The sequence below is a fragment of the Choloepus didactylus genome, chromosome 4 (assembly GCF_015220235.1).
Source record: "Choloepus didactylus isolate mChoDid1 chromosome 4, mChoDid1.pri, whole genome shotgun sequence".
Lineage (NCBI taxonomy): Eukaryota > Metazoa > Chordata > Mammalia > Pilosa > Megalonychidae > Choloepus > Choloepus didactylus.
The window spans coordinates 35,389,465-35,404,207 of NC_051310.1; the positions used below are offsets into that span (position 1 = coordinate 35,389,465).

Genomic DNA, 14,743 nt, shown 5'->3' on the forward strand with positions numbered 1-14,743 from the left:
AATATAAAAGGGATGGAAATAACATTTTGTTGAGTAGTTACTAAGGGCTAAGAGTTCATATTTGTAAAATACATATAACAAATCGCCTGGACCAAATCAAGCCCTAAGAATCTCGAGAGAGAGAGAAGGTAGAAAAACAAATGATTTTTAAAAGCTACAAGCTGTTTTCTGTCTTACAAGTGGGTGGGACTTTCACATCTGGGGCACAAAATTCCTTGGTTTGGAGAAGATGCCCTGAGGGACTGTATGCAAATTTAGGCTAAGTACCTTAGAATGTAGGGCCCACCCCTTGTCTTTCTCTGGAACTCAGAGCTTGGTTGTGCTGTGAGGCCTCCTAGTGGTAGAGGTAGGCTATCCTTTAGGTTATGGAGCAAGAATGCTACTTCCAGGACAAGTTCGAGCCTGGCAGTTCCCGAAAGCAGTCACATTTAGTTGCCAACTATAAGCTACTCTGTGTTTACTTTACTTCTGTTATACCCAAATCTTCCAATGAGTTTTATAAAGAGTTGCAGCCTGGTGTCAGCTGTGCTGTGGTAAATTAAGGGACATGCCTGGCGCATTCATGCGATGGTATGGTTAAAGGGATAGCAGTGTGGCGACCACATGAAGATGACTATCCTCAGCTGAGAGAGAGGCTAACAGAGGCAAAAATTCTTGTGGTAGCTTGACAAGGAGGCCAGAATGGAAGAATCAAAAACTTACTTATTTCAGAGTACATGTGAGATAGCATCCTGGGAGATTCTCAGATTTAACTAAGAAACAATTTTGGGGTTCATACTGAAGAAGGACAAAATTCCTGCCTGAGGGGTAGTGGATACGGAACTATATTTTAGATTCACAGTAAGTGGAATTTGATATATTATATATACAGTAACCACCTTAAACCATTTAGAGAAGATCTGTAGAATAAAGATTCAGTAAACATGCCCTCCCCCCTAAGTGGGATCAGACACCCAGGGAATGAATCTCCCTGGCAAAGTGGAATATGACTCCTGGGGAGGAATGTAGACCTAGCATTGTGGGACGGAGAACATCTTCTTGACCAAAAGGGGGATGTGAAAGGAAATGAAATAAGCTTCAGTGGCAGAGAGATTCCAAAAGGAGCCGAGAGGTCACTCTGGTGGACACTTTTATGCACACTTTAGACAACCCTTTTTAGGTTCTAAAGAATTGGGGTAGCTGGTGGTGGATACCTGAAACTATCAAACTACAACCCAGAACCCACGAATCTCGAAGACAATGGTATAAAAATGTAGCTTATGAGGGGTGACAACGGGATTGGGAAAGCCATAAGGACCACACTCCACTTTGTCTAGTTTATGGATGGATGAGTAGAAAAATAGGGGAAGGAAACAAACAAACTGACAGACAAAGGTACCCAGTGTTCTTTTTTACTTCAATTGCTCTTTTTCACTTTACTTATTATTCTTGTTATTTTTGTGTGTGTGCTAATGAAGGTGTCAGGGATTGATTTAGGTGACGAATGTACAACTATGTAATGGTACTGTGAACAATCGAATGCACGATTTGTTTTGTATGACTGCGTGGTATGTGAATATATCTCAATAAAATGAAGATTAAAAAAAAAAAAAAGATTCAGTAAACAGGTAACCTGGATCACATACCCAATATATGCAGGATGTGAAACCCATATCTCCTTCTCAAGCCTGTGATCTTCCCATTAAATTTTCAATCTACTTTCTAAAGTAAATGATGGTACCTATGCTTCCTGAGAAGGCATTCTACATTTACCATTTATATTCCTAGATACTTTACTGACTATGAATACTCAGGAGATAACAGTTCACCTTCTTTTTAACCTTTTTTTTTCCAACACAAAGTAAGAATTTTAAATCGATGATACCTGAGTTACTCTCTGTACCAAACAGTCATCTGCATAGGTTCCTTTGTGTGTGCACGGTAATCGTTCAAATCTTGGATCCTTGGCGATCCTGTAAGGTTATAAAAATGGATTTAAAAAACATTCAGGGAATTGGATAACACTCTGAATGTCAATCAATAAAATAACAGTAACAGGTAGAGCTTTTAAGGTACTCTTGCCCTCCTGAAGAAACTTACAGAGCAGGGAATTAAAATTTACTGACTGACAGCTGGTGTGCTTTAGGTCATTTAATCTTCACAAAACTCTAAATTATTATATTTCCATTTTACAGATGAGGAAGCAGGCTCCGAGAGGTTAATCAATTTGTTCAAATGACACAGGTGGGAAAAGCGAGGATTCAAAACCAAATAAATTTTAACCCAACTCCTTCAACTTTAGGAAGTTGTCTTAAACAAATGTCTAAGAAGAAAGCACAAAGATGGTCACTACAGAATAGTTTATAAGAGTGAAAAACTGGAGATAATCTAAATATCCATCAGCAGGGTAGAAGTGAGATAAATTTTGGTACACCTATGCATTTTATGGCATTCGGTGTAGCTATTAAAAAATGAGGTAGAGCCATATACATTGATGTGGAAGGACTGATAAATTGTTGAATTAACAAAGCAGGCCACTGAACAATATATATAATATCATTCAATTAAGAAAATACAAATCCCTCTCGCTGATTTTCTTACTCTAGATTTGCATTTTCACAGAGTAAAGTCTGGAAAAATACATACTACACCTCCTCAATTGTCACTCTTGGGGTAGGAGAAGGGACAAAGTATGAATGTGGAGGGGGCCTTTATTAAAAGATACATGTATCTTTTATATATATACACACACACCTTTTAATGGCAAACTATATATATATTTGCCATAAAAAACTCAAACATATTACTTTCATACAAATTTGAAAAAGGAAAACCCCAAGTCTATAATTCCAAGAGCCACTCTCTTTCTATTATGCAACAGTGATGACTCATAAAAATAAAAATAAAAAAAAATACAAGGTTTAGCACCTAAGTGTAACAAAAGTAATTCATATTGTAATAGTTCAGAACAAAGTCAACCCAGGTGGGTGTATTTAGAAAAAATTACGTGAAGATGAGGTAAAATGAAGGTGAAAGAATATTCCAAGCAAAGTGAGGGCAGGTGTGTTCCAAAGAGGGCAACCATTGTCTTAAAATGGCTTGGTGGGGTTAAGGGAAGAGTAAGCACATCTCTGTGGCTGAGAGAAGAGTGTCTGTGGAGAGAAGAATGAAATAGGACTGGTAATAGAAGTTGAGGATGGACTGAGGAGAGTCTTCCAGGCTGAGGGCGTGAGTTTCATGACATAGGTGATGGGGAATCATTAAACATTTCTGAGTGTAGAGTGACATGAGGAAAGCTGGGTCTCAGAAACATTAAGCAGGCTGTGGTGAGGATACACAAGAGAAAGTGACTACTGAGAAACTAGGTAGACAATAGTCTAGGATATTACTTTGTCTATCTCTTTCGTTCCTGAAATCATCAGTCATCTCCTCTCTTCTGTCTTTTTCCCATAAACATCCTGCATGCTCTAGTATCTGCCCATCTCAAAGAGAAAAAGAAGAAGAAGAAAAAAAACCCATACTCCTTTGACTTATATGCCCTTCTTGGTAACATCTATTTCTCTATTTCTCCTCACAGCCAAACTTGATATTTCCATCTGGTGCTCCTTTTTCATTGCCTCCCATTCTATTTCAAAATAATTTCCTCTTTTCCCCTTTTAAGTTGAAGTATTTCTGATACACAAAAAAGTATAAAGAATAAATAAAGACTAACGCCTTGTATCCACCATCTGGGATTAATGAAATAAAACATTACAAATAAAAACAAAGATCCCCTCTCCAATCTCAACTTCCACCTCTTCACAAGTAACTAACACCCTAAATTTCCTATTTATAATTCCTGCACACGTTACTACATATGTGAGATTACCAAACAACATAGTATCATTTTGCATGTTTTAAAATTTTAGATAAGTGGTATGTTTTACATATGCTCTTGCTTTTTTTGCTTAACATTATTTTTAAGATTTACCTACATTGACATGTGTAACTCTAGTTCACTTATTTTTCACGCTTGTATAATGTATTATACATGAACACTCCACAATTTAGCCATTCTCTTCTTCATGGACTTTTTGGCTACTAGTAATTCTTTGCTATGAAATAAGAAAATTCCAGTAATTGTCTCCTATAGACTAGATTTTCTCCAAGGCAGTATCTTTTTTTTTTACCAGAACCCACAGCATGAAATGCATTTTATCTAACACATAGTACAAACATACACGTAAAACTGAAAAAAAGTTTTGTGAAACAGTATTCCAACTTTACTACAAGCAATGCATGTTGATACTTTATAGTTTATTCTATTTCAATTAAAAAAAATACTGGTTGTGACCCCTTAAATTGATTTCACAACCCATTGATTGTGATTCCCAGGTTGAAAAACCACAGCACTGTAAGAGTATGGACAATCCCAATTTTATAAGATATTGACAAATGCACTTCAAAGTCCAATTTACACCCTTTGCAGTTTAGTATGAAAATTCTTATGGCTTTGTAGTCTTATTATTGGCACTGTCAAGTGGACTTTTAGATTTTTGCCAATCTGATTCAGTATTCAATTTTAATATAGTTGCATTGATTAAAATTTTCCATTATGATACGGACTGGTTAAGAAATTCCTGCCTACCTCAAAATCATTAAGATATTCTCTAGATTTTCTACTGAAAGTTTAGGTTCTTAATTTACTTGGAATGATTTTTGTGAAAGAGGTGAGATAAAGATACAATTTTATTTCCTTCCACAGGGATAATCAATAATTTAATAGTTCATCACTTTCCCACAAATCTAAACAATGCTACCGGTCTCATACATTAAGTTCCCATTTCTCTTTTGTCTTTAAAAAAATTAGCTTTATTAGTTATAAGTAAAACACAATTAAATTCACGACTTATAAATGTATAGTTTGATGAGTTTTGGCAGATGTATACAACCATGTAACCACCACCACAATCTAGATATAGAACATTTCCATCAGCACAAAAAGCTCCCTTGTGTCCCTTTGCATACAATCCCATTTCCCCACCCTCTACTCTAGGTAACACTGATCCGCATTCCATCACTACAGTTTTGCATTTCTAAAATTTCCTATAAATGGAATTGCATACTATTCTTTTGGTCTGACTTCTTTTACTCAGCTTAATGCTTTTAAGGTTCCCCTACACTGTTGTGTATATCAGTTCATTCCTTTTTAATTGCTGGTTAGTATTTCATTGTATGGATATATGGTAGTCTCTTTATTCATTCTCCTGTTGATTGGATATTTCAGTTGTTTTCAGTTTTGGGCTGTTTTGATTAAAGCTGCTATAAACATTTGAGTACCAGTCTTTGTGTACTTTTCATTTATCCTCGGTAAATACTGAGGATAAATGCTGGGTCGTATGCGAAGTTATGCTTAAAAGAAATTGTCAAACTATACTCCAAAGTGATTGTACTACTTTGCATCCCCACCAACTATGTATGATAGTTCTAGTTGTGCTACATTCTTGTCAACACTTAGTACTGACAATCTTTTTTATTTTAGCCCTTCTAGTAGATGTGTACTGGCATTTCATGGCTCTAATTTGTATTTTCTTAATGACTAATAACATTGAGCATTTTTTCATGTGCTTATTTGCCATTCCTATATCTTCATTTGTTAAGTGCCTGATGAAATCTTTTACTCACTCAAATCTTTTACTTACTGTTGTCTTATTGAGTTATAAGAGTTCTTTATAAATTCTGAGAACAAGTCATTTATCAGATACATTCTGTAAATACATTCTCCTAGTTTTCCTTTTCTTAACAACTGAAGAGCAAAAGTTTTAAATTTTGATGAAGTTCAATTTATTGATTTTTCCCCTATGGCTTGGACTGCTTGGGTCCTATTTAAGAAATCTTTGCCTAACCCAAGATAACATTTTTTTTCCTATTTTTTTCTAGAAATTGTATACTTTCAGCTCTTACACTGAAAGTTTTGATCCCTTCTGAGTTATTTTTATATATGGAGTGAAGTAAAGATTGATGTCTATTTTTTTCCCACGTGGACATTCAATTGATCAAGAACCATTTGCTGAAAAAGACCATCCCTTCCTTATTCAATTACCTTGGTACCTTTCTCAAAGATCAACCAACCAGAATACAAAGAAGATGGTGGCAAAGAGAGGAGTGGAAGTTAGTTAGTCCCCCTGGAGCAACTAATAAACAACCAGGAACAACTAGTAATTGATCTGGAATAACTGCTGGGGGACAAGTGTGACTGTCCACACATTGTGCACCAACCTGGATTGGGAGGAATGCCTGAGATCGTACCATGGAATCTGTGAGCAGAAACTGCGGCCATGAGCTAGGAGCCCCCTCCCTTCACAGCAGCCCAAACCGCAAGGCCTCGCTGTACAGAGCAGCACTCTCTGAACAAGCGAATATACCTCAGTCCAGCTCCAACTGGGGTTCTAATCGGCAAACGTGGACTGCTCAATGCAAGCTACAAATTCCCAACAAGCAGACAGAGGCTTTCAGTGATGACTGACCTTGGAGAGCCAGGGAACCTCTCTGTCCTGGGAGGGGGAGCCCAGAGGACTGGGTGCTATCTCTGGCCAATGGGTGAAACTGGGGACCATGGACCGGCCCTGAAAGGGGGCTTTCTGCCCTTTTTTCTCTCTCTCAATCTGAGTGGCTCAGTGAAGAAACCCTCAGCCATTTTCATTCACAGTGCTCTGCAGTAGAGAAAGTCTCAGTCATTTTCAGTTTGCAGCGCTCTGACCCAGACAAGGGTGGGAGATAACTGAGTCAGAGAGATAAAGAACCTATTTAAATGCAAATGAAAACTCCCTAGGGGGTGTATCTCCCCTAAAAGGAAAGAGGTGGTGCCCAGCTCTACTATTTGCCTTCCATTCAAAACCAGACCCCAGAGCCTGGGGAAAAACAGCCAAAACAGAAACTAAGAGGTAACACCTCCTTACACCAGTTGGGGCAACAGGCTGACAGGCGCCACCTGCTGGGCAGGTTAGGAAAAGCACAGCAGCATGAAGCCTCACAGGGTGTGTCAATCTTCTAAGACATACCCTCAGGGAAACCTGATACTGAATATTTCCTCCTTCTGGGACCTGAGCCCATTCTGGGCTGGGAAAACCTGATTGGGGTAACCAAGTAAACCAGATGCCTAGACAAAAGAAAACTACAACCTACACTAAGAAAAACAAAGTTATGGCCTAGTCAAAGGAAAAAACTTACAGTTCAACTGAGATACAGGAATTTAAACAATTAATGCTAAATCTATTAAAAAAGTTTAGGGAAGATATGACAAAAGAGATGAAGGATATAAAGAAAACAATGGGCGTACTTAAGGTAGAAATTGAAAGTTCGATAAAACAACTGGCAGAATCTACAGAATGAAAGGCATAACACAAGAGATGAAAGACACAATGGAGACATACAGCAGCAGATCTCAAGAGGCAGAAGAAAACACTCAGGAACTGGAGAACAAGATACCTGAAAGCCTACACACAAAAGAACAGATAGGGAAAAGAATGGAAAAATATGAGCAACGTCTCAGGGAACTGAATGACAACATGAAATGCGTGAATGTACATGTCATGGGTGTCCCAGAAGGAGAAGAGAAGGGAAAAGGGGCAGAAGCAATAAGAGAGGAAATAATCAATGAAAATTTCCCATCTCCTATGAAAGACATAACATTACAGATCCAAGAAGTGCAGCGTACCCCAAACAGAACAGATCTGAATAGACCTACACCAAGACACTTAATAATCAGATTATCAAATGTCAAAGACAAAGAGAGAATCCTGAAAGCAGCAAAAGTGATCCATTACATACAAAGGAAGCTTGATAAGACTATGTGCAGATTTCTCAGTAGAAACCATGGAGGCAAGAAGGAAGTGGTGTGATATATTTAAGATACTGAAAGAGAAAAACCGCCTACCAAGAATCCTATATCCGGCAAAACTGTCCCTCAAATATGAGGGAGAGTTTAAAATATTGTCTGACAAACAGACAATGAGAGAGTCTGTGAACAAGATACCTGAGATATAGGAAATACTAAAGGGAGCAATACAGACAGATAGGAAAAGGCAGGAGTGAGAGGTTTGGAACACAATTCTGGGTGATGGTAGCACAGCAATGTAAGTACCCTGAAAACGATGATTGTGAGTATGGTTGAAAGAGAAAGGATAGGAGCATGTGGGACACCAGAAGGAAAGAGGAAAGATAAAGACTGAGACTGTATAACTAAGTGGACCTAGAGTGCTCAACAATTGTGATAAAATGTACAAATATGTTTTTTCATGAGGGAGAACAAATGAATGTCAACCCTGCAAGGTGTTAAAAATAGGGAGGTATTGGGGGAAAAACACAATCAATGCAAACTAGAGACCATAATCAACAGAAACATTGTATTATGCTTCCTTTAATGTAAAAAGGCAATATACCAAAGCTAAATGCATATAAGAGGGGGACATAAGGGAGAGGCATGAGACTTTTGGCATTGGTAATGTTATCTGACTCTTTATTCTACTTTAGTTTAATGTTATCTTTCCTTTTGTTGCTTCCTAGCTGTCATTTTTTTTCTTTTCTCTTTTTTCCTTTTTCTTTTGTCTCTCTACCTTCTTTGACTCTTCCTCCTGCTTTGTGGAAGAAATGAAGATGTCCTTGTATAGATAGTGGTGATGGTGATGAATACATAAATATGTGACTATGTAGGGAACCATCGATTATTTACTTAGGATAGAATGTATGGTGTGTGAACAAAACCAGTCTTGAAAAAAAATGGGTTGATGAAGAAACCTTGAGGGCACTATATTGAGTGAAATAAGTCAGACACATAAGGACAAATATTGAAGGGTCTCACTGATATGAACTAATTATAATATGTAAACTCATAGACATGAAATGTAAGTTATCAGGATATAGAACAAGGCTAAAGAATGGGGAGTGGTTACTTATTATGAGCAGAATGTTCAACTAGGTTGAACTTAAATGTTCGTAAATGAGCAGAGGTGATGGTAGCACTTTGTAAGAATAACTAACAGTGCTGAATGGTGAGTGAATGTGGTGGAAAGGGGAAGCTCAGAGTCACGTATGTCACCAGAAGGAAAGTTGGAGGTTGAAAGATGGGAATGTATAGAACAGTGAATCTTGTGGTGGGCAATGTCTGTGATTAACTGTACAAATATTAGAAATCTCTTTCATGAACTAGAACAAATGTATGACACTATAACTAGAAGTTAATAATAGAAGGGCATAAAGGGAAAAAATATACCTATTATAAACTATGTATTACAGTTAGTAGTTGTTCTAGTTTGCTAATGCTGCAGAATGCAAAACACCAGAGATGGATAGGCTTTTATAAAACGGGGGTTTATTTCACTACACAGTTACAGTCTTAAGGCCACAAAGCATCCAAAGTAACACCTCAGCAATCGGGTACTTTCACCGGAGGATGGCCAATGGAGTCCGGAAAACCTCTGCTAGCTAGGAAGGCAGCTGGCATCTGCTCCAAAGCTCCGGCCTCAAAACGGCTTTCTCCCAGGATGTTCCTTTCTAGCAAGCTTGCTTCTCTTCAAAACATCACTCCCAGCTGCACTCCCTTTTCTCTCTTTGAGTCAGCTCATTTATATAGCTCCACCAATCAAGGCCCACCCTGAACGGGCGGGGCCACGCCTCCATGGGAACATCTCATCAAAATTATCTCCCACAGCTGGGTGGGGCACACTCCAAGCAAATCTAACCAACACCAAAACTTCTGCCCCACACAAGACTACAAAGATAATGGCATTTGGGGGACACAATACACTCAAACCGGCACAGTAGTATTTTAACATTCTTTTATCAACAGTCACAAATGTACTACACCAATACTATGAGTCAATAATGAAGGAGTGGGGTGGTTAGGGTATGCCGGTTTGAATGTATTATGTCTTCTAAAATGCCATTATCTTTGATGAAATCTTGTGTGGGCAGATGTATCAGTGTTAATTAGATTGTCCATGGAGATGCGACCCACCCACCTGTTGGTGATGACTAACTGGATAATTTCCATGGAGGTGTGTCCCTGCCCATTCAGTGTGGGCCTTGATTAGTTTACTAGGGCACTATATAAGCTCAGACAGAAGGAGCGAGCTTGCTACAGCCAAGAGGGACACTCTGAAGAATGCCCAGGAATGGCCACTAAAAGCAGATTCTTGCTCCAGAGAAGCTAAGAGAGGACAAACATCCCAAAAGCAAATGAGAGTGACATTCTGAAGAGGAGCTGCGGCCTAGAGAGGAACATCCTGGGAGAAAGCCCTTTTGAAACCAGAACTTGGAGCAGATGCCAGCTAAGTGCCTTCCCGACTAACAGAGGTTTTCTGGATGCCATCGGCCATCCTCCAGTGAAGTTACCTGATTGTTGATGCATTACATTGGACATTTTATGGCCTTAAGACTATAACTGTGTAACCAAATAAACCCCCTTTATAAAAGCCAGTCCCTTTCTGGTGTTTTGCATTCTGGCAGCATTAGCAAACTAGAACATAGAGGTACGGGAAGATTTGAATTTTCTTTTTTGTTTTTATTTCTTTTCTGGAGTAATGGATGCACAGCTGTATGATGGTACCATGGGCAATTGATTGTGCATTTTGCGTGATTGTATGGTATGTGAACGATCTCAATAAAATTGATTTTTTTTTTAAACAGGATACTTAAGAAAAGAAAAAGAAAAGCCAGACACTGAGAGAAAATATTTGCAAAACATCTAACATCTGTATATAATAAGAGAATTGTATCTCAAATACAAAATCATTGGTTATTAGGGAAATGCAAATTAAAATCACAATGAGTTGCCACTCTGCACCCACTAGAATATCTAAAATTAAAAAAAACTGACCATAGCAAGTGTTGGTGAGAATGTGGAGCAACTGAAATTCATATACATTATTTGTGGGAATGCAAAATGTATACTATGGTATGGTCACTTTGGAAAACAGTTTGGTAGTTTCTTATAAAGTTAAACACACACTTATCACATGTCCAGAAATCTCACTTGTAGGTATTTACCTAAGTAAACCAATAATCTAAGTTCACAAAAAGATCTGAACTCAAATGTTCACAGCAGCTTTATTAATAATGGCTAAAAATTGGAAACCATCAAAAGGCAGGTGGATAAACAAATTGTGGAACATCCATACAACACCAGCAATAAAAATAAACAATCTATGGATACAACATGGATAAGAAACATTATGCTATGAAGGAAGCCAGACACCAAAGACTTCATCTTGTTTGATTCCTATTATAGATATGGAATTCTAGAAAGGCAAAGCTACAGTGATGGCACTCAGGTCAGTGACTGTTGGGATAAGGGGAGTAGGGAGGGGCATGGGGGAACTTTCTGGAGGGATGGAAATGTTCTGTCTTACAACTGGTGTCATGACTGTATACATATCGCAAAATCCAAAAAATTATAAACTAAAATTGGTGAATTTTAAAATGTGTAAATTAGGCGGACTATTTCCACGTTGTGCTCTGAACTGGCCACCACTCAGAGCAGCTCCTGAATCCATTCAGAGAAGCTCCTGATTTCAGGGCAATGTGGCTCGACTTCCCCATCCCCATAAAAGCTCATGTCTCAGAACATGTCCGGTGCTTTCTTTAGTCCTTTGGCTACAAACGCCCTCTTGGGCCATGACAATTGGTGTGCCAGCCAGGAGACTAAAGAAATCCCAGCCACTGATGACATGGACTTGGGGAAGGGAAAGGGGAAGTCCCCAGGCAGGATACGGGGGTGGCCTGCAACACTTATGTGGGGAGGGGTGGCTACCCTCCTAGATGAATGGGATCTGGCCGAGGGAGTATGGAGACGTGTATGACTCCCCGGCTGGACTAATAGCTCTCCTGCTTCAGGCTGCAGGACTAGTAGGATTTCATGAAAAAAAGGAAAGCCGCCAGGCTGCTGCAGCAGTAGCCTGGCCATTCTTGGAGGCTGTGTATACAGCTACAGAAAAGGCCTTAATGGCTCATGCCGCAGTCTGCCGCTTAGAAGAGGAATTGAAGTTATAAAGGGATATGCAATTGACCCAACCCAAGCTGACTTGAAAGATACTCTGGATAAAAGTTTAGAAATACTGGCATGCCAGTATACTAGAGTAAGAGGGCATAAGCTGCCCAAAGGGCAAGTTAGGCATACCCTAGCTTCCCCTGACTGGAACCCTAAAGTGTGGGATTCTGTTGATTCCTCATCAAAAGATGATGAGCCCCTGTCTGACCAGGAAATTAAAACTGAGGAAAGTAAGGATGTGTGTCCTCTGGTCCAACAAAAGGCGCCTTCCCCCAGATGTTCTGTGGCAATATATCAGTATAAATTACCAGGGTCATTTAATAGCCCCATCTGGCCAATGGAAAAAACTAATGGTACCTGGCAAACGACTATTAATTATATTGAACTTAATTTAATAACTTCTTTGTTTGCAGCTGTGTCGAATATTGCTACCTTGTTGCAGGATATAAGTACCCAATTAAGCTAATTTCACTTTGTGTTAAACCTTGTCAAAGCTTATTTTAGTATTTTAGATCCCTCCAGCCAGACTGCGTCCATCTTCATGTGGGAAAACCAACAATGGACATTTGCTGTGCTTCCACAAGGACACTTCCACAGTCCCACCATCTGCCATGGACTGGAAGCACAAGATTTAAAGAAAAGGACACCCCCAATATTTCACTATAATGATGATATCATGCTAGCCAGTAATTCTTTTCTGGAACTAGAAATTGCCACTAGCACAGTGGTGACCCACTTTGAGAGTCGAGGATGGGTGATAAATCAAAGCATATTACAAGAACCTGGACATTCTATCAAGTTCTTGGGTATTGTCTGGTTGGGTAAAACTAAAGCTATTCGTTTAGCTGTTGCTGTTAAAATACAAAGTTATCCTATACTGCTAACTTCTAAACAATTAACAGCTTTTCTTGGTTTATTAGGTTATTGGAAACTGTTCATACTCTATTTAAAAATTTTAAAACTTTTGTACACCCTAATTAGAAAAAGACAAGCATGGGAATGGGATTTTCCACAGCAGGCTGTTTATAAAAGTACAAGCACAGGTTTTAAGGGGGCTGGACCCCGATATATACTGTGAATTGGATGTGGCCAGTGCCAATATTGGCTTTGGGTGGGGTTTGCGGCAAAGGCAACAGGCTAAACGTATAAACATTAGATTCTGGCCACTACTTTGGAAGGGCACAGAACTCAGATATAGCCCATTGGAAAAACAATTGTGTGCAGCTTATAAAGTTCTGTTACAAGGGGAAGGTTTAACTCAAAGGTGCCCAGTGGCCACACTCATACAGGGGTGGACACAGCCGACTATAAATAAGCCCCATTCCGGGAGTGCTCAGCTAAGCACGTTGACAAAATGGAAAGCCTACATCCTACAATGCTGAATTTTTAACAACAGCCCTGTGAGTGCAGAGATGCATGAAATTTTACGACCAGTCTCCCATGTGGAAGAGCAGCATGCCCTGCCTCCTGTTGATCCTCCCGAGGAGACTCCTCCCATGCCCACCGTTGACGGACAAGGGCGTATACCTGACTCTGCATGGTATACTGACAGATTGGCACTTGGGCAACATGCAATCTGGATGGCCATGACTGTCCAGCCAAGTACTGACATCATCTGGTGGGAGACTGGAACTTTGCAAAGCAGCCAGTGGGCTGAGCTGCGGGCTGTACGGATGGTAACTGTCCATGAACCAGGAGACACCTTGACTGTCTGCCCAGATAACTGGGCCATATATCGAGGCCTAACAGTATGGACGGCCACGTGAAAGCAGGAGCAATGGATGGTGGTCGACCGCCCCCTAAGGGGGAAGGAACTGTGGGAAGACGTCTGGACAGGCTGCCAAAAATCTAAGGTAACTGCTTTTCATATTTCTGCCCATAATGTTAACTCACTGCCAGGTAATGCAGCTGCAGATGCCCTAGTGAAATTCCACAACCTAACAGCAATGATACATGAGGCGACCGAATGGCTGCATCAGAAAACTGAGCACCAAGGGTACCAGACCCTGTGGAAGCTGGTGCAGCAGTTTCAGCTGCCTATCACCCGACAAGAGTTAAAAGGAGTAGAATACGCTAGCCCCTCCAGCTCGCTGTGACGAACCAGAATGCTTCCTCACCGACTTGGACCCATCAGCCGAGACCAGATTTCTCTCACTTGGTGGCAAGTAGACTATACTGGCCCCCTTCCTCTGTCCAAAGGGGCAAAATACACCTTCACTGCTGTAGATACAGCTACAGGACTGCTACTGGCCTTCCCAGGGGTCAAGGCCAACTAGTGAGCTACCACACGCAGCTTAAAAAAAAAAAAAATTAAGTGCCTTTTCCAGGGTCCCCACATACATGGAAAGTGACAGGGAGACCCCCTTCACTGGCCACTTAACCCAGGCCTGGGCTACAGAACATAAAGTTCTTTGGACTTTTCACTTGCCCTATAATCCCACAGCAACTGCGTTAATTGAAAGAATGTATGGCCTTTTAAAGGAACACTTAAAGGATTATAGAAACTCCTTACAACAATGGACTTGATGACTCTACCAGCATAAACTCCAGACCCAGAGCAGCAGCTCCCAGGCCTGTGGAAATGATAACCGCAGGGCCGTGCAGGCCTTACGAATTCAAATAAGGGGGGCTAGCTGCCTTCAAGCCACAGAGAGCCAGGGAAAATAACCTGCTCTTGCCTGTGCCACAAACACTAGAAATTGGGGAAATAAGGTCAATTGGCTCTGGTTCTGGCCCACA

The 14,743-nt window shown here is 40.0% G+C and overlaps 1 protein-coding gene across 2 annotated transcripts in view; it reads right to left on the reverse strand.

Annotated features, from left to right (window-relative positions):
* The window catches only part of FCF1 (FCF1 rRNA-processing protein), a 32,610-nt gene that overhangs the window by 3,771 nt on the left and 14,096 nt on the right, over nucleotides 1–14,743 (reverse strand). For both annotated transcript variants that reach the window (XM_037832293.1, XM_037832292.1), the window contains exon 6: nucleotides 1,865–1,952. In XM_037832293.1, coding sequence (XP_037688221.1) covers nucleotides 1,865–1,952 — 88 coding nt within the window. The remainder of the gene's footprint in view (nucleotides 1–1,864; nucleotides 1,953–14,743) is intronic.